Genomic DNA, 20,455 nt, shown 5'->3' on the forward strand with positions numbered 1-20,455 from the left:
TATGGAAGAGCATCCAGTGAGACTAAGGGTGCTGCTCGGGAAGATAAGAGTAAGAGATATGATAGTAAAAATCATTTGCAACAGCTACACATTCTCATTATTTAAAGTAAAGAGAAATCGGAGAATCTGTCATTGAATCCTGACATTCAAGAGCCTTAATACAACATGATGAAAACCGGCCGATTTATAGAAAGGGAAATTGGAGAATTTATAAACAACTTCATACAAAATTAACAGAGCCGGCAAAATTTGAAACGACGTAAATAACTGAAGCCTAAATGCCTCTGCTTCATTAACAATTAAATTATCTAAATTCAAGGCCAAGAAACATTGTTGGATTCGAAGGCTGACGCAAAAATTCTGCAGAAAAATGTGAAGCGTCTGAAGGGCAATGTGAAGCGCCTTATTAATCTTCGCTTTGGATTGCAGATTGTTATTTTCATATCCCAATCGAACATCACCGTCCATCCGCTGCCTTCTGGCCTCCAGATCGGATTCGGTTCACACCATTCCGGAGCACCTGGCCCTTCCTTCAATTTCCACATTCGAGTCTAGAGACAAGAATTACTATAAACTATTAACACCACTCGCCCATCACTTCCACCTAGATCCAACCGTCTTGGCAGTGAATCACATTGGCAAAACTGAGGCAATCCAATTTCTGCCCAACACCTCTCTGCAATACTGAATGCTATCATGCGACCGATGCCATGCCTAGAAGTAATCCAATAAACCTTTCCTTTAGGACAGATACCCTTTCCAATAGGGCAAAAGCGCAGCGGGACTTTCATGGCAACCATAGTCCATGCGTTGGATTCTGAGTCATAAATCTGCATCACCATATTATTGTCAGCTGCTTGTCCCCATCTATAATTGTTTTCACCTAGCAGAACAGTGCATTGCCTCCTAGTTGCATCAAAATCCATCGCAATGAAGCTCCACCAGATGAGAGGGCTAGGATTAGGCAGACGTCTAGAGGACCCAGTAGCAATATTGCCTATGGAAAGACCCAATCTATCTCCCCTTCTATGAGAACAGTAGATATTCCTGCAGGCATCCACAATGACGACATTAGAAGGCAAAGGAGCTTTGTAAACGTTCATGTCTGAACTATCGCCTCCTAAATATTCTATAACCCAAGTTTCCGCAATACGTTCCCTGGTCCAGTCAAGCTGAACCAAAAATCCTGGGAAGGAGTGCACTGAAAAATTTGAATAAATTCTTTGCAGGGCATTGGAAGATAGCAATTCTTTCCATTGCCTCGAAAGAGTTCTCATTTTGGCAAGAAGACGCATGGGCAAGATGTAAAAAATCTTGAGCAGCAAATCCTGTGGGACGGCTTGCCAAATTTTCGCTTCCATGAGGATGTCTGTCCCTGACTCCCACTGTTCCGGAAGGGATCGCCAAATCTCTGGCTCCATTCCCACGTCCGTGGTCTTTTCACTCTCTCATCGCAGAGATATCGAATCGTTTCTTTATTTTAATCTACATATGTGAGATGGTGGGGTAACCAGAGTGAGCAAGGGTAGACTACTGATTTAATTATCTTGATAGGTGTCTCTATGGAATATTAGCACGTGGGTGAGTTTTGTTCTTTTGTTTTTTCCTTAAAATTTAAATACTTATTTATAACTATAAAATTAAAGATAATTTTAAACTACTGATTTAATTATCTTGATAGGTGTCTCTATGAAATATTAGAAGGTGGTTGAGTTTTGTTTTTTGTTTTTCTTTAAAATTTAAATACTTATTTATAACTATAAAATTAAAGATAATAATAGATGATTATATTGATGTTGACTATTTGTTAATATGGTTATGAAATAATAAATGATAGTGATCATTTGTTAATGTAGTTATGTTAGTTTCAATTATACCACTAAGTTCACATATTATAGTCTTTTTTCTGATTTTTAAAATTTATGTATTGTTTATAAAATCTTTTATCTTATAAATAAAAAAATTTCATAAACTAATTTGGTATTTAGATTAAAAACTATGTATTGAATTAACCTTTTAACTTTTCTATTCCATAAAATCTTAGTTTCGTTATGTCTTTTCATCTTTTGGTTTATAACCATGGTATTATTTTTATTAATTAATACACATAAACAATTTTATTTGGCTATTTATGCGGATGAATTGTGATACTACATTACCCTTATTTATATACTTATTTGTTATTTATGTATACGGATGAATTGAGATACTACACTACCCCACCCTTATTTATATACTTATATACTTAAGTCTATATTATTTTCAATGCATCTATGTATAGAATTAAAGTTTTTTGAAATTTCTCATGTATATTTGTAAATTTTATTTTTAAAAATATTCAAAATTAACATAATAATCTTATAACTTATAAATAATTCAATATTTATACTAATCTTAACAAATCCATGTACAAGCTAGTAAAGAGTTATGAGTAAGTAAAAAATCTCTCTATAGACGAATGATAATTAATAGTTATAATCATTTTTAAAAATTCCTTTTTAGAAATCCGTTAATTGAATTTATAAAAAAATGAAAAACTAATTTTAAAAACTTTTAGACTTTATCATTTCATTAATCACTTTATCTCCAAAATGGACGAGACTTCCTTAAATTTATGGTTTAGACGTTTAGATTACTGAGAACTACATATATTTAACAATACACTTGCATTCTACGTCTCTTGCAAATCTAAAGGTTTCTTAATCTTTCTCTTACAAAGATGATAAAGAAATTACATATTGATACTCTTTAATAAACACTGACAACAACATTACTTTTCTTTAAGTAATACCATCAACAACATGTTAAAAATGCTAACACTATTAAGTCACTCTTTATTTTCACGTGCCTTTAAAATGTTGGACTATCAACACCGGTTAAATTTTCATCAGGAAATTTGTATTTTATTAATCAAATATGATATTAAATATATACAACAAGTGTTGTCTCAAGATAGGAAAATTAGCTTGGACACACAATCATCTGGTTGAGAGAATATCTCAACCACACACCAAACTAGGGAAACCACTCCTATAGAATAAGAATAGACTATTTACATAGAAAGTCACAACTGAGACAAGTGGAATTACATTTTCCAATAATCCCTCTTAATGACTACTTGTCTCGATATCAATCTACAAGATCTACATCTGGTCCAGTCTTGTAATTACAACTTGTACCTTGTTCATGCAATTGTCGATGTCCATATAAAGGTACAACCATCTACTAGAATGCATGGGTTCTGAACTGCTGCAATTGCCAGTCTACTAGGAATTCCTTCACATGCATGGCCCATCCAACCTCTCGATGAACTCCCGTTAGCTATAAAATTTCACCTCATGGAACCTAAAAGCAATACGACCCACCCAAGTGTATCCATCCCACATGACACACTCTTCCAGGGTGTTAAAACTCTCTTACAGAGGGAACACATAACAAAGGGTATGCATGCCTCTCTGGGTCTTACAACAACTACATAAAACATTTCAAGACCACAACTAACCATTACCAAAGAGTATATGACATGTAGATTTGTTCTAATTACAATATGTGACTCATACTAGACCATGAATCTGTTCCACAAACTCACACTAATTCGCACAAACTTGATTGCCCATCATCTTCCAATGCAACTCCTCTAATGCCATCTTCACTGTCATGTCTTCATTATATCTGGTTGTTAAGCATTCTTGCAAATAAATTTGTCTATTGTTGGAATGGCCAATTCCAACATAGATTCAAACTTGTGACAATAGTTGGCCAGTCTAATTGTCACAAAACACCCAATTTTTAACCATATTTACAATATTTATGCCTTTACATCATCCACACCCAACATACACAAGAGATTAATGCAAATCAAAATAGTTTCACAAATCCAATAGCAAGTATGTTCCTCCAAAGATAAAACACATGGAGTTCCATAACACAACTCAACAATGTTTAGGTTGTTCTTTTCCTAGATGTTGAGATCCACCATCGTTGCCAGCCATCAAAATTGATCACCAAACCTCGCTGCCTCGTAAAACTGCTTGGTCAAGCTCAAAAAATCCTTGCTTATTTTTTTGCGGTCGATAGCTTCATGAGAAGAATTCATAAATGCATGACCATTACCAGAGTGAATTAGATTTGGGCCTCCCAAAAGAGCGTAGAGGGAAAAACCACTAATCATAGGATCCGAACTGGAAACAATCAAACTTAAATGTTGACAACAAACAATGATTTTCCACGACATTCAACTCGATTGATGTTCACTACTCTGTAGCTAAACGTGCCTCACCAAATCAATTTTTCATCTAGGTCACCGTAGCATGCTTTTCCCGTATGGAACGACTCTACTGCACACCGATTTCAATTGGAAAAAAATCTCCCACAACACTCTCACACGGGGCCGGAGCTAAACCCATGGCAAGGAAAATCCAAGGATGCCCAATGAACAAAAAATCAGGGAATGCGTGATTTTCTGAAAGCCATTCACTGCACTGGTCGTCCTAGACAAAGATCTTGGGGCCGAAGTTGAATGACACGCTCAGATCTCGCTCCATCTCCGGTTCTCCCACTTCTTTTTCCATTGCCGGAGACTGAGTCGCCTTCGACTGCTTCAATAGTAGTGGCAATCGAGAATTCAAAAACGAGCTCAATATCCAACTGAGCCCCATCGATTGCATCAACTTCAACCATAGAACCAAGCCAAAGAAACTCGTTCTTGACGACAAGCTCAACCGACCACAGTTCGTCAATTTCTTCAATCGGTCATTGGATGATATTTTCCTTTGTCTTGTCATCAAACCAAACAACTTTGGGAACCATCTGCAAGGAAGCCCATCCTTTTCTTAGATCATCTTGTTCGCCCACATAATTCTTCTCTGCTTCAACGGATCATAGAAAGACTTGGAATCATAATATAGACTGAGCCCAACGTTTAGAGCAGATCATCAAGGATAAACCTCTATTTCTCAAGGTCGTAGGTTCCAATTGGACAAGATGGCTACCCTTCACCTTCTTTGCCAGCCATTCCTCATTCACAATACTATGATTGCAACAATCCACACTCTGCTCACACGCAAGAGACACACGCATAGCCTTTCCATGCTCCATGCTCACTGCATCAGGCAGGACGCTCTACAACCAGCATAACCGACACCAAGTGACCCTTTGCAACATAAATGGATCTGAATTCTCTTTCAAGACAACTCATGCCTCCTCAGATCTGGAAGCAGTTACAGGATTCATGCCTCTTCAAAGACACAGATGACTGTTCTTAGGTCAAATGCCTACATAGATCAATAAGCTCACATCAACAAGCCATAACAGCCATGCTCCAATCATGATCCAATCTCTTACACTGCACCAGGTCAAATGCCCATGCAGATTAGTAATCTCACATCAACGAGCCATAACAGCCATGATATGATCTCTTACACTGCACCAGGTCAAATGCCCACGTAGATTAGTAAGCTCACATCAACGAGCCATAACAACCACGCTCTAGCCACGATTCAATCTCTTAGATTGCACCACACTCCTACTGCAATAATTAATTTAGCAATAGAGATCAGATCGATTCTCCTCCATCGTCTATGTTGTTGCCTTCATGATTTTTGCTCACCTTAATGCACATACAAAACCTCCATGACACAGATTCACCACACCGCCACTTCGCCACCATGAGAGTTGGTTACTAACGTCACCTTCGTCTGATACCATGTTAAATTTCCATCAAGAAATATGTATTTTATTAATCAAATATGATATTACATATATGCAGGGAGTGTTGTCTCAAGATAAGGAAACTATCTTGGACACACTTTCAGTATGTCCATGATCAATCCATATTTCAAAAAAATATCACAATTGTCATTAACATAGTATTCATCCACCATATGGTGGGATATCCAACCATGAATGTGTTCATTAACAATTTTAAATTAACCATGCATGTGTTGATTTTTGAGTAGCTTGGAAGGTATTCCAAGCCTTGGGGAAAAGCATCACAAGAGTCACTTATGGGATCGAAACCCAAGCATGGGGTTTTTCATCCATCATGATTTGGGCCAAAACCATGGACACATGTCGGAATGTGATGGATGAGGATGATATCTCTTGTTGAGGTGAATCTGATGAAATGAAAATCATTTGATTTCGAGTTATAGAAATGCAGTTATGAATTTTGAAGATAAGAAATGGGTTTTCATGAGAAGAGTCTAGGATGGCTTGATGTTAATAAGGCATGTGACAAATTTTAAAGCCCTAATTGGACATTTTGAGGAAGCCCTTCTTATGGATATAAATAGCAGGTGAGGAGAGGGTGATTACACATATCCAAAGTGAGCAACACAACAAAAGAGGAACTCGATGAACAAAGACTAATTTTGTCTTGGTCATAGGAAGGAAACCAACAAGGAAGAGGAAGGCTTTTAGGGATGTCTATGGTGACCAAATTGCAGAAAATGAGAAACGAGGTATACTGATCAAGGTCAGAGGTGTTTAAGTGATGATTTATGGGTGGACTGTCCCAAAAGAAGGCTATCGCAAACTTGTGGGGGAGATATGGAGTATGATGCAATGAATTGAAGAAGGGTCAAGGACTGTTTGAGGCCTAGAACAACCCAGAATTGCAGGAAACTAGCACAACCTCTCAAGGAGGGACAACTACAGCTCTCAGGAGCGAATATGGGAAACATTTATGGGCTAGAAATGACTAGGGTTTTTCCCTAACTAGGTCGATGTTGACAATAGAGAAACATACCTTAAACAATGAGCTAAAGGTATGTGCTTTGGTACATTCTTGTAAGTGTTGTATTCATGTTATTGGATCAGTTTTGGATAAGTTTTTCTAGAAGCCTGTGGGTGCCATTTGGAGGACTTTTTGTGATGGTTGAAATTCCATCCTAAGAGAAGATATTGTAGTGAATTTATTGGGAATCACTGGTGTTTTGAAGGGAAATGTGTTGATAGCCCAAAGTATCCCTAGAGCAGCATATAAGAAGGACATTGATTTCTTCATGTTTGGGTCAATATTGGAGCCTATGTGTAGCTCTTTGATGGAGGAAAGAGGCTAATAGAAGGCATATTGGAGCTCACTTATTGGCCAACCTAGAAGGGAAGATTGGATCAACCCGTGTTCATTATAGCAGAAGAAAATTGCAGCAATGATAGGTGGCAACCCTTCTGGAGACTCTATGTGTTTTCCTTTGATGGACTAAGGGGCAGCTAAAGAGAAGAACGAGAAGGAAGGACCGACATGACAAGATACGATATAGAGTGTGCAACATGATTGTCATTTTATCTTGTATTCCATATAATGAAGATTGGGTTATACAATATTGTACAATGTTTTCTTTTTAAATTGTCTATACTTGTGCATATATGATTTATTGCTTTATAATTTTTCATTGTGTAAAGTAGTTCTATTGAGATTCTTGGTTTGGTGGCATCAAAGGTTCTACGATTATAACCTAGACCCAAGATCATGGAAATTCAACATGGTATCAAAGGGTGTCTGATCTAATTTAGAAGACAGTGAATCATTAGAGTGCACAACAAAGTACAACTTGAGAGGGAGTCGGACGCATTGTAGGTGACAATGTCAAAGTTATAGGATGGTCTCTAGTATGCGGACAAGTTGGAGGAATTGTCCAACTATAGTTTATGGAAGGAAAGGATTAAGTTGGTCTTGCAGGTCAACATGATCTGGGAGTTTGCCGAGAACGCCATCAAAGAATCCAACTGACCCAAAGGAGTTGGAACATGGAAAATTTTAGGGGCTAATATTCGCAAGTGGGCTAATTTTCCATATTTTTCTAAAAAAAAGATTCGCCAATTTCCTTTTTTTATAAAAATGATTCACCCAAATTTTGCAATATAAAATTATTTTACCTTAAATGTTGCTAGCATTATATAGAGTATATATGAAATCATTATAAATTTGAATAATTTTACAACTACATCATTAAATTTTTTATAGTTTGCATATTATGGACTAGTGAGATTCGTTAATGTTTTTAAACTTCAAAATAATTTTCAATCCTTAAAATTTTTCCCAAGCTGGAAGTGTACAAGGATTTGGATATGATGGCAAGAATGATCATCCTTGATGGTGTGAAGGATCCCATAATACCTCATTTGTCCAAGAAGAACACTACACATGATATGTGGATGGATCTTTATATTTTTTTCCAGAATAAGAACAAGAACTGGGTACTGGTATTGGAGCATAAGTTGAAGTCCACCAAGATGATACAAGGTGAAGGAGTGACTTCATATCTAATGAGATTGTAACATGTCAAAGATGAGATTGCTACCATCAGTGTGACTATTTTAGATTCGAATATTGTGAGGATTTCTTTGAAAGGGTTCTCCAAGGAATGGAAGCCCTTCATTAAAGGGATTATTTCCAGAGAGAAAAATCTAGACTAGAATAGGCTGTGACATGACTTAATTTATAAAGAGTTACAAGACAAGGATATCAATCCAAAGAAGAGGGCTTCATATGATGACATGTAAATTGGAGTATAAATGAAGGGAAGCAGAAGAAGGACTTGAGTAAAGTCAAGTGTTTCAACTGTGGCGAGATGGGTTATCTTTCGTCAAAATGTCAGATGAAGAAGAAGGGAGATGACGCGAAGAAGAAAGGGAAGAAGGTCACCGGTTTTACCACTTTTGTTGAGATAGATGCTCTCACTAGGAGGTTAGAAGAGTACTTTTCCGTGATCTCTCATTTATCTGAAGGTACTATCGATGAGGATTGATGATACGTGGATAGTGGTGCATTGAAACATATGACACGGTCACAAGAGGGTTTTGAGACTCTCGCTGAATTGGAATCGAAGTTGCACATGGTGTTGGGCGAGAAGAGTCAGAACGAGATCTGAGGATTATGAGTTGTGCAATTCAGGATGGAGACATGATGGGTGATGTGGTTCTAGGATGTACTATTTATACCACGACTCAGATATAGCGTGATATCTGTCTCGATGATCAATAAGAAGGGGTTTGAGGTCTTATTCTAGGATGAGAAGGAAAGAATCATACTTAGAGGATCCAACTCCATAGGTATTGTGCTTAGGGTTAGATAACATGGTCTATATGGCCTGACATGAAAGCCTATGATCATGAGAAGAAGAGGTAGGTGGAGTAGATGCAGGTTCCAGAGAAGCATTTGCAGGTATAGGCTTCATAGGGTCAGGTACAGGTTCCAGAAAACAAGTTCCAGGTTCTAGAGGCTCAGAGGGAATCAATTTCTAGTGGGAGCTTGCAGATTCAAAGGTAGGATTTATAGGCCAAGACGAGTGCGTGGTTAGTGGGGAGAAAGGTTGCTTCCACATCTTCTATTAAGGAATCATGGGGTGATTGGAAAGCAATATAGGAGAAGAATAAGAAGCAGGTGCTTCTAGTCACAGTGACACTTATGAGAGAGGCGTAGTTCATGCCACAAATATTGTTGCAGTTGTGAGCGCCAAGAGTTGGGTGAGTGTTGTGAGTAGTGATGATGATGATGAGTTACTTCCTAGTCTTGGAAGTACCTCCCTCACTAAGAGGGAGTGTTGATTTTTGAGTAGCTTGTGAGGTACTCCAAGCCCTAGGGTTCAGGGTTTAGAGGCAATGTGCCACAAGAGTTAATTGTGGGCTTGGAACCCAAGTTTAGGGTTTTGCACTCATAATGACTTGGGAAAAAACTATGGACACATTTCGATATGTGATGAATGAAGATAATCGCTCTCGTCGAGTAGAATCTGACGCAACAAAAATCATCCAATTCCGAGTTGTAGAAATGGAGTTATGAATTTTTAAGACAAGAAATGGATTTTCACAAGAAGAGTCTAGGTAAGATTGAGGTTAATAAGCCATGTGAAAGCTTGTTAAGCCCTAGTTGGAAATTTTTAGGAAGCCCTTCTTATGGATATAAATAGAAGGTGAGGAGAGTGTCATTACACACATCCAAAGTGAGCAACACATCACAAGAGGAGCTTGTTGAACAAAGACCAATTTTGTCTTGGCTGCAGGAGGGGAACCAGGAAGGAAGAGGAAGGCTTTTAGGGTTGTTTTTGGTGACCAAATTGCATAGAAGGAGGGCCAAGGTATAGGGGTGAAGGTCTGAGGTGTTTAAGGGCTGATTTATGGGTAGAGTGTCCCTAAAGAAGGTTATCACAGACCGTTGGAGGAGATATGGAGCATGCCATAGTGAATTGAAGGAGGGATGAGGATTGTTTGAGGGCTAGAGAAACCCAGACTTGCAGCAATCTAGCACAAACTCTCAAGGAGGGATAGTTGCAGATTTGAGGAGAAAATATAGGAAGAATTTAAGGGCTCGAAATGATTGTGGTTTTTCCTTAACGAGACCGAGGTTGACAACAAGGAAACATACCTTAAATAATGAGCTAAAGGTATGTGCTTTGGTACATTCTTGTAGGTGTCGGATCTGTGTTATTGGATCTGTTTTGGATTATTTCATCTAGAAGCCCATGGGAGCTATTTGGAGGACTTTTTGTGATGGTTGAAAGTCCCTCCTAGGAGAAAATCTTGCAATGAGTGTATTTGGTGTCATTGGTTTGTTGGAGGGTAACATGTTGATAGACCAAAGTAGCCCTAGAGTAGTATACAAGAGGGACATTGATTGTGCGTGATTGGGTGAATATTGGAGCTTAGGTGTAGCTCTTTGATGGAGGAAAGATACTACTAGAAGGTAGATTAGAGCTTAGGTATTGGCCAACCTATAAGAGCAGATTGGATTAACCCATGTTCATTATAGCATAAGTGACTTGCAATAGTGATAGGTGGCATCCCTCCTGGAGACTCTATGTGTTGCCCTGTGATGGATTAAGGGGAAACTAGAGAGCAGAACGAGAGCGAGGGACTGACGAGAAGATACGACATAGAGTTTGCAACATGATTGTCATTATATCTTGTATTTCATAGATTATTGTATTATTTAGATTGGCTTAATATAACAAAGATTGGGTTGTAAATTATTGTACAATATTTTGTTAAATTCTCTATACTTGTGCATATATGACTTTCTATTTTATATTTTTTTTGTTGTGTAAAGTAGTTATGTTGCGATTCTTGGTTTGGTAGTCTCAGAGATTCTAGGATTATAACCTAGACCCAAGATCATGGAAATTCAACAATATCGAGTTGGCAATATTGACTCAAAGACCCATCATGAAGCCTTTGATTTTTTTTTTAAATCACATTATCCTCTTCTTGATCATCACCTATTGCTAGATCACACACTGCCTCATGAGCAGTTCCAACTACTTCATAAATTGTCACTAAAATGGTTACTTCAACCTTCAATTATTAACCAAACAAGGCACTTTCCATATTGCCATGGTCAATCCCTATTTCAAAAAAATATATCACAACTATCATTAACATAATATTCATCCACCCTGTGGTGGGATATCCAACCATGCATGTGTTCATTAACAATTTTAACTTAACCAAATTCATGAGCTGCAACTGGATTCACCGATTCACATCTCACTTTACTATCATCATCCACGTGCCTCATCAAAGTGGGTTTCAACATCATCTTCACCATTTATTTTATAGTGGATTTCTTTAGCATTTATATGCTCTTTCTCTGTTTCATACATAGATGTTTCAACTTCTCTCTCTACAATCTTTGTTACACCTTTTTCATCCATATGCATATATGCATAATGGGTTTCACTTTTGTAGTCTTCATGACCATCATCCATCTTTGAGTGGGATTCTCCAAGCTTTGTTGTCTTTCTAGAGTCTTGTTCATTTACTCTCAGATCTACAAGTAACTTATCTATTGATTCTTCAACAGATTGTGACATAACTTTTTGTTGCATGCTTCTTTCCTTTGTACCAAATTATGCTTCCAGGATCTTCTATGCTTCCTCGGAATATGTAGTTTTTGATGCCTTAGAAAAAAAATCTCATCCAGTTCTTGTTTTATAAAGTCTAATACTAGCACATTACATGGTTCATCATATGGGTTATTTGCTTGTTACTTAATTAACTCCTTATATTGAAGAAATGTTTCCATTTTGACAACCCAAAAATTAATTTTTTTACGAGTAAATTTTGGCAGTGTTACTAGATCCATCCTGATCCATGCATCCTTGACATGTGTTGCTCCATCCTGTTGTCATTTAGATTCCTCGGTTGCGGCAAGAACCTTTGTGAGCGCTTTGAAATACTCTAGCTCCTCCTTTCAATTTCTTTTCTGCTCCTTCAATATCACTTTGTGACCCATGACTATTGTCTTTCTTCTGTCTTACCACCGCCTCCCTTATCACATGAGGTTTCTATCCATATTGCCAGAGAAAAAATTGCTTTTCAATATGTGCCTCGGTAAGGAATAATCTTAACCAGATTCATGTACTCTTATCACACAAAGGGATTTTTTTGAAGCCAAAGCACTGTCATGCTTGAAAAACAGAAAAAAGTTGGCAGACAAATGGACCCTATACGAAGCCCTATACCACGGGGACTTCATTGGGGGACCAATACAATACCACGTGGTTCATATTAAGGGATATATATTGAAGAAAAAATGACATTATATATTGAGCATATAATGTGGGCAAACATATTTTATATTGACAGATATAAAGAATGGAGCTCAAAGATAATGAAAAGATATAAAAGGGTATAAAAAATGTTAATGAAAAAATAGATACCTACAATATATAGTGAAAGTAAGGGTCTTTTAAATTGAGAAGGTATATTGGATTCTTATTGGTAGAGCCTTAAATAATATAATTTTAGAAATATTTTCCAAAATGTAGTCAAATTAAGTGTATTGTTTAATATACCACAAATACACTAATATCTTAGAAATTCATTGAAGAAAACCTAATACCCTATATTTTTTTTCAAATAATACTCTTTTATTTTTTTATTTTTTCTTTAATAAAACAATTCCCTTTATATATATTCTAGACTTTTTTTTTTTTTTTTGCAATATACACAGCCCAAAAAATAAAACCAAAACCTTTAATATCTCTCAAGAATCTCTCATCCTTTAAAATATCCTTAATAATCCTCTTAATTAACCCTCTCGAATAAACTTTTTTTAAAAGCTTTTACAGTTTATGTCGAAGTATGCTTTTTTAAAGAATCTTTAAAAAAAAATCATAACGCGTTAACACGTTGAGACTTTTCAACCTTCTTGGAATTTGTTTCCAACCAATAAATTAACCCACTCAACTTTTCTTGACTTGTCCAGTGCCTTTAAAAATTTGGGCAGGCAACGGTACTCTGTATGTGTACCTCCCGCGTTAGTCAATAATGCAGTTTTTGCTGCAGGACGTTCGCAGCTACGTATAAAACTTTACCAAGCGAGCGAAGGACAGACCCTTAAAAGAACTCCATACATTCTCTTAATAACAGTCAGGTTGGACCTGTGTTCTTAGTAACCTCCATAGCATCCATAGACGACATGAAGACACTCAGATTTTAATCCATTTAAATTGAACGATCTCTATTTCACCCTTCTAGCAAAATGCATAAAACTTGCCACTATTTCATTCCTCTCAGCTGCTGCGGTTGCACTGTTATCTAACAGCAATTTCTCAGATTACGGCACTCGCACACATATCAAACAATTCCAAAAAACCAACACGCTGATCACAACTCCGGCGTCCAGAAATTATGGCGTTTGCATTTTGTTTTAATAGTGAAAATGAACTACCATTGAAACACTCAAAATCCTAATACACAACCGTAACCTAAATTAAAAAAAAAATTCTACACGAATTTTTCAGGAATTTCCATTACTTTCCAAAAAAATAATTAAACTTACCATTTAAATTTGACAGTCTCTATCCAGCATAGCGATAGAATTACCATAAATAACAAGGCAGAACGAAGAAACAATAACAATAACGTTCCATGTACTGAAGTACAACACATGCCTACCCTTATTTGTGAACTACTACATATTCCTATTCTTGTATAGTTTTGTATAGTTTGGTTGAGATATTTTATAGTTTGGTAGAGATATTTTACTTTTGAATTGCATTTTTTACATTAATATATGTGTAATGCCCCGGGATAAAATGTAAATATTTGATTTACTTCATTTCACTGGTTTCAATCCCACTTCTTCACCCCTATGAGCATCACCTGATGCAATGAGTGCTAAGTGGACTATTCAAAAATCATGAGAAATTAGTCAGTTATGACTACCTCTCATGGAAATGGTCATAGATGAATGACTTACTTAATGCAGTTGAATCCCAACAAATGATATCTAATATAATGCACTGCAAGACCCCCAATACTTAATTCAAAAGAGTGAAGGGAACTCTACTTGAATGGTTAATGATGTACAATACTTGCTAAGGTTTTGCAAATGGGGTAGCAAGCTAAGTGGGCTTGACTATTAGGAAAACTCCATAGTTAAGCGCGCTTGAGCTAGAGGCGACCTGGGATGGGTGACCTCCTGGGAAGTCCTGGTTACGGGGTGCAAGCCCTAGAGTGATGATTGGCGCTATGTGATTCATTTCACTAGTTTCAATCCCACTTCTTCACCCCTGTGAGCATCACCTGATGTAATGAGTGCTAAGTGGACTTTCAAAAATCATGAGAAATTAGTCAGTTACAACTACCTCTCATGGAAATGGTCATAGATGAAATTAACATAAACCATCACCATGACGGATTACAAAAGTCAAGTAATTGAGGGCCATAGTAAAATTTCCAAATAATTTTTTTAAAGGGAGGTAAGTTGTGATGAACTACCATAATAACTTATGATAGGAAGGAGACTAGTCTCGCGAATAGTAAAGTGGGCAACTTAATTGAGATTTTTAGGTTGAATGTGACATGATAATAATATCTTGGTTACTCCAAAACACTAAGTAAACATGAAGGCACTTTGGAATAGTGTTGCTGATACTCAGAAAGACACCAAATTCAGTAAATATAAGGAGAAATATTAAATTCAATTTCAAGAATATGGAAATTTAGTAGGAAGGAATGTAGGTAGATTTTGAATTTCCTGTGCCTGATGGATGTAGGGATTCAATATTGTTGTGAGTTACATACTCGTAACACAGAATCATAGAATGATTCACTAATTGGTCTATTTTATAACCGCCTCGTAGTTGGAAAGGTTAAGTTTGATTGGAAACAAGGTGACAATAAAAAGATAAGTTGGGGTAAAGAGAATGCTGGTAGTATATTGGCACAACGATACCTATGCCTATTGTCGTGTGATGTGCTAAGTGTAGTGAGCCACTAGTCAGTGTTACCCCAGATAAGTACCTTAAAGAACTTCAATATAACTTTTATAGACACAAATGAAGTTTCGTCAAACAAATGATTAAAATGAACATATGCTTAAAAAGTCAATATGTCAAGATAACCACACTAATACAAAGTGCTGAGGCAACTGATGAGCATGGAAGATACAAGGGGGAAAAGACCCCATGTAATCTCCAGACATATTAATCAATAATTTTTAGAAGGGAACGGATGCAAATCCTAAGAAGAGAGTTGAGAGAAGCTCATAGGTGAGGCATGTCAGAGAAGTATATTATAAGATTTGGTGATGTAATTTTCAGGTTATCTTTTGCTAAATTTAAGCATGCCTATACTACTCTAGATTATGCCTTGAATTATCTTAGTGGTTATTTTAATAATACCATATGCCTTTATTCTCAATGAATTACTGGGAAAACAAATTGAATTATAAAACCTTAATCACGGCGTCAGTATGAAACAATCGACGGATAATCAACATAGGCATGACTGAGTCCACTAGAACAAAAGATAGATAATATCTACCGTGAAAGTGGTAAGTTGAAGTAATTGTCCTAGAATTTTGATAATGTTGTGTTGTGGCATATTTTGATATCATGAAATTATGATGGGGTCTAAAGAGTAGATCATTGGTTGTGAGCCATCATTGGGACAAGGCAAGGAAACCTTTCTTATGACGGTATCAAGTATGATTACTGTGTGAGGGTATAATAAGATAACTAATTATTATCGAGATGGAATAGAATTATTGTCTATTAACATCCCATTGAGCTTTACATGTCAAGTGTATTAGATGATTTGTTGATTGAATCAAGTGTATAATAGGATGCGCAACGATATATAAGAAAATAACTATATTATAGTAACATGGTGAGTGTGAGACAATCAATTTGCATAAGAGCACAAGAGGGAGAAACCCCATGACTATAAACAAAAGCAAATTTGGGTAGAACTTTCATTAACAACCTGTAATACAAGATGAAAAAAGGGCTAAAATTGAAGGAATGCTACAAAGTGGACACTTGGTCCAATTCTAAAAAGAAAATAGCAAAGCATCCCAAGATGGGCATAACTAAGTTTACTTGGAAAAAATAGACAATAATAGAGCCCCCTAGAATGTGGCAGGAAAAGGGAAATTATCCTAAACTTTACTTATACACGACTATTGCATATGTAACATTTGAATCCATATAAAAGCATAGTAGTGCTACGTAGTACGATAATGCACTAGTTGAAACCAATAATAAAAAACAAGAATAGTAAATGGTTTCTGAAATATTATTATTACTATCTGAGTAGTGCAAATGGAATTGGTACTTTGTTGGTATGAAATTTATAATAAAGCCACATGATGGGATCCTTTCCAATTGACATGGCCATTGGGTAAGTAAAAATATTTATCGTTATTGTGATAAGTTTACGATGATACTGCAAACTCATATTAAGTGCAAATTGCTAAACTTTGATGGGTTTTGGTACATGTTAACGAATTTTATCGGGTACATAAATAACAATTGATAGTGTTTGTAATAAAGTTTAAAATGATATATATATGTTCTTAAATAATGATTAATGAAAATGAGAATGTAGCTCGAACCAAACAGAATACTCATGGTTGAACCTCTACATAATCTTGATCAAAGAGAAATTATGACACAAAAGAAAGAAATCACCTAGGTTACAGTGTGGTTGAAGTACTTCAGCTTGGACGACACCACCTTGAGAATGAGGATTTTATGTGCGAGGTGTATTCTGACCTATTTTGAGAGCCATAAAACACCAAGGACGATGTTTCGCTTGAGGGGGGAAGATTTAACACCCATCATTAAAGTTATAAATATTTTATTTGAATGCAAATGACTTGGTCAAAGTATGGGCCATGTGAAAGGTTGCTATGGATGGTTAAAAAAATAAATGTTGATTTTATTTTATCTAAAAATAATATTAATTATGGTTAGCCATAAAATTACAGGAAAGAGAATTAAATGAGAGTTTCACTTACCCGACAGTTAGAAGATAGTTATTCCTCTCCCTAGAGATAAATAATCTCAAATGGGAAAAGGGAACCAAGAGGGTCAAAGGGAAGAAAACCTGAGGCAACCTTGAATACTCAGTACCTAGTTGGAGGAGGTCCAAGAGAGGAAATCAAACTGTGATCTTTGAAACTCATACATGACATTGTTGAGGTAGGAAGGACACTGTCAATAAAGGATTCTTGAGCTAGTTGGCTAGTGGAATACTAAACTGAAGTTTGGTACTTAGGTGAAAGTCAAAATAAATCCTGGTTAGGATCAAGAGAGGTTTTGAAAGAACCTGTAAAGGTTAATGATAAGATAATTGTTTTGGAAGTGAGTACTAGTGGCACTAATCACCGTACTCACTGGTTGGGCAGAGCACTCTCTTTCCTGGGTAATTTTATGGTTGGTTCAAACATTTAAGAAATACAAATAATTATTTTATGTGTTTTAGTTGTATGTCATTCCTTCCATATGTGTAAAATTATTTTCTGGTTGTGCTAAGCTATATTTCTCTGCAATAAAGATGAATTTTGTAGAATGGATGCAAATTGTAGTTTGTGGAAGACTCGAATGGAAAAAAAAATAAAAGTTAATTCTGTCTATTTGCATATTATTATGCACTACTGAAACTTAATTTTCTTGTTGATATGTGAAGATTAACCTACTACTAGAATAGATTAATTTTCAAGCCAGAACAAACATTAGTCCATTAGCTTGACACAATCCCAATCCTAGTTTATATATATCTCTGTGTGTGTACAACAATTTTGAGAAAACAAAACCGTTGGATCACAAAATTAATAGGTATCAATACTCTAAAAGTATCTCAATATTTCCTATGGAAAGATCTAGGTTTTGAAAATCTGGAAACAAGTATTGTTACTACAACAAGAAATATAAAATGCAGTAAAGTTGTATAATAATTGATAAATATCATTTAAAATTTAAAATGAGTTAACACCTCAAGAATTAATTGGAAATACTTAGAGCTGAAGACTTGAGGAAAATTTAATACCAAAAATTGTGCATGCAGTGAATGCGGAATTGGAGAACACAATTAACAGAATAATTTCTTTTATAGAAACAAATAGAGGAGATAACTATGGAACCAAATTCCTTCGCAAGGAAAATAAGTCTCTATAGACGCTTAGGGTTAGTATGTCAAACTATGAGCATGTATCGAATATCTGAACTATTAATTAAAAAATTATGCATTTATCAAATATCAAAACTATTAGTTAACAATTTATGCATAGACCAGTGTAAAGATGATGGAAAATATAATATGTCGAGAACCATTTACATACAACATTAACAAGGCTTTAGGCCAAAAGGTATTCAACAATAAATAAAGAAATGATAAAGACTAACTGCACATTATAGGATAGGAACCCATCATAATTCCAAATCCAATATATTGGTATGAAGCTATAGACTTACATGTAGTGAACTATAATTGTTAATTACAAATACAAAAACTACATCGAAGCACTAGATGATTAATTTCATTACAAGACTTATATTATAAACAATAAATGAATAAAAAAAAAATTCTACATTGAAGCACTAGATGATTAATTTCATTACAAGACTTATATTATAAACAGTAAATGAATAAAAAAATAAAAAAAATTGTTGTGTGACGATCCCAATTTATTCCAATAAGTTAATTTGTACTGCTACTTTAGGAACAATATCACAAGAATTAAATTGTAACTATCTCAAATGGAAGAAACATTCTATATCTGTTGCTAAAAAAAATATGAGAGAACACATTCAAATGATGTCCATTCATTGTGGAAAATGAAACAATAATTTTTTTTATAAACTATTATAAGAAGAGTGGGTAAGCAGTAATGAAAATTTTCATTCAACTGTAAATATGTACATTAAAAGAATTTCATCCAGATGTGCAGACAATATAGATTAAAATAAATCTAGAAGTCTGGAAAAAAATATAAGAGACAAACCTTAGGGTTCGAAGACTTGACATGATGACCAAAGAGAATAAGATTGTGGTAGATCCAAATAACTCTTAACATGAGTATTGGCTGAGGACCTTACTAAGCGAGTACTAAAAAGAATATATATAAACCCTATAACCCAAAAAGCTAAAAACATACATATCTAAACCCTAGATAGAGGGAAACGATTATAAAACCATAGCTACAAATTCTTCGACACCTGTAAATTGTAAGGGGTAAGGTTCGTTAGATAAGGAACCCCTAGTATTAAGCATTGAAATATGCGTGAATCGCTGAAGGCCGCAAGTTAGTGGACCTCACTTGTAGCAAGAATTGAAAATAATTAATATTATTTTGTATTAATGGAGAAATGGTTACATAAGTTGTAACGTATCTCCTTAGTTTAGGATTTGTTCCTAGAGTTTAGGAGTTTGTTTGCAACTACCTGATTTCTAGTGATGTACTTAATAATGTAATCATTCATTTGATGAATAATAGAGTGAACGGAGAGAGTCTCTTTGTTTGAGTGCAGTCTCTAGGTGCAGTACTCACCTGTGAGCTGCAACTCCTTCTTTTTAATTCAAGTCTGATTTTTATCTTGGTATCAGAGCACAGAGTAGGGATAGCCTTAAATTTTTTTAGGATGCATCATTGATTACAGAACTGTAGTGGCGGTGGAGTAAATAAAAGCATTTGTAGAATCAGGTGGACTGCAGTAACACCTGAAGCATAGGTCTCAGATGACTGATCATCTCTAAGCGCAAGAAAGGGTTGGTGCAGAATCTTCGTGAACAGTCGCGCCATTTTTGAGTAGAAGTAGCAGCTGGCGCGGTTTATTAAGGAACAGACACGCCACTTGGCGCGGTTTTGAGGGTGATAAGAGTGCCAGCGCACCAGAAAGTGCTATTGGTGCGAAAAATCAAGCATTAATCATGCCAATTTCGTAAGACGTGTCGATTTTGTTTCTAGCGCGGCTCCTTAGCCGTCGAGAAGCGCCAACCTCTTTCTCTTTGAAAAATCTGCAATTTTTTGCAGATTGGTCTTGCTCGGTGGTGGCGCATTGGAGTTCTTTGATTTGCTCGGTGGCAGCAGATCGGACTTGCCCGGTGGTGGCACATTGGAGTTCTTTGATCCGCTCGGTGGCAGCAGATCCGACTTTCCTGGTGGTGGCGCATTAGAGTTTTTTGATCTGCTCGGTGGCAGTAGATCAGACTTGCCTGGTGGTGG

At 36.1% G+C, this 20,455-nt stretch overlaps 1 protein-coding gene across 1 annotated transcript; it reads right to left on the bottom strand.

The window, feature by feature from the left end:
• Positions 1–551: 551 nt before the first annotated feature.
• On the bottom strand, positions 552–1,421 carry LOC149253325 (uncharacterized). Its single transcript, XM_089454441.1, has one exon. The coding sequence runs from the start codon at positions 1,419–1,421 to the stop codon at positions 552–554; it is 870 nt and encodes a 289-aa protein (XP_089310567.1).
• Positions 1,422–20,455: the final 19,034 nt, after the last annotated feature.

The sequence above is a fragment of the Pinus tabuliformis genome, chromosome 7, assembly GCF_031772625.1.
Source record: "Pinus tabuliformis cultivar Carrire ecotype Pingquan chromosome 7, CPIR1, whole genome shotgun sequence".
Taxonomy (NCBI): domain Eukaryota; kingdom Viridiplantae; phylum Streptophyta; class Pinopsida; order Pinales; family Pinaceae; genus Pinus; species Pinus tabuliformis.

Coding starts and splice junctions, on each gene's coding strand:
- LOC149253325 (XM_089454441.1), bottom strand. CDS start 1,421: ATGGAGCCAGAGATTTGGCGATCCCTTCCGGAACAGTGGGAGTCAGGG.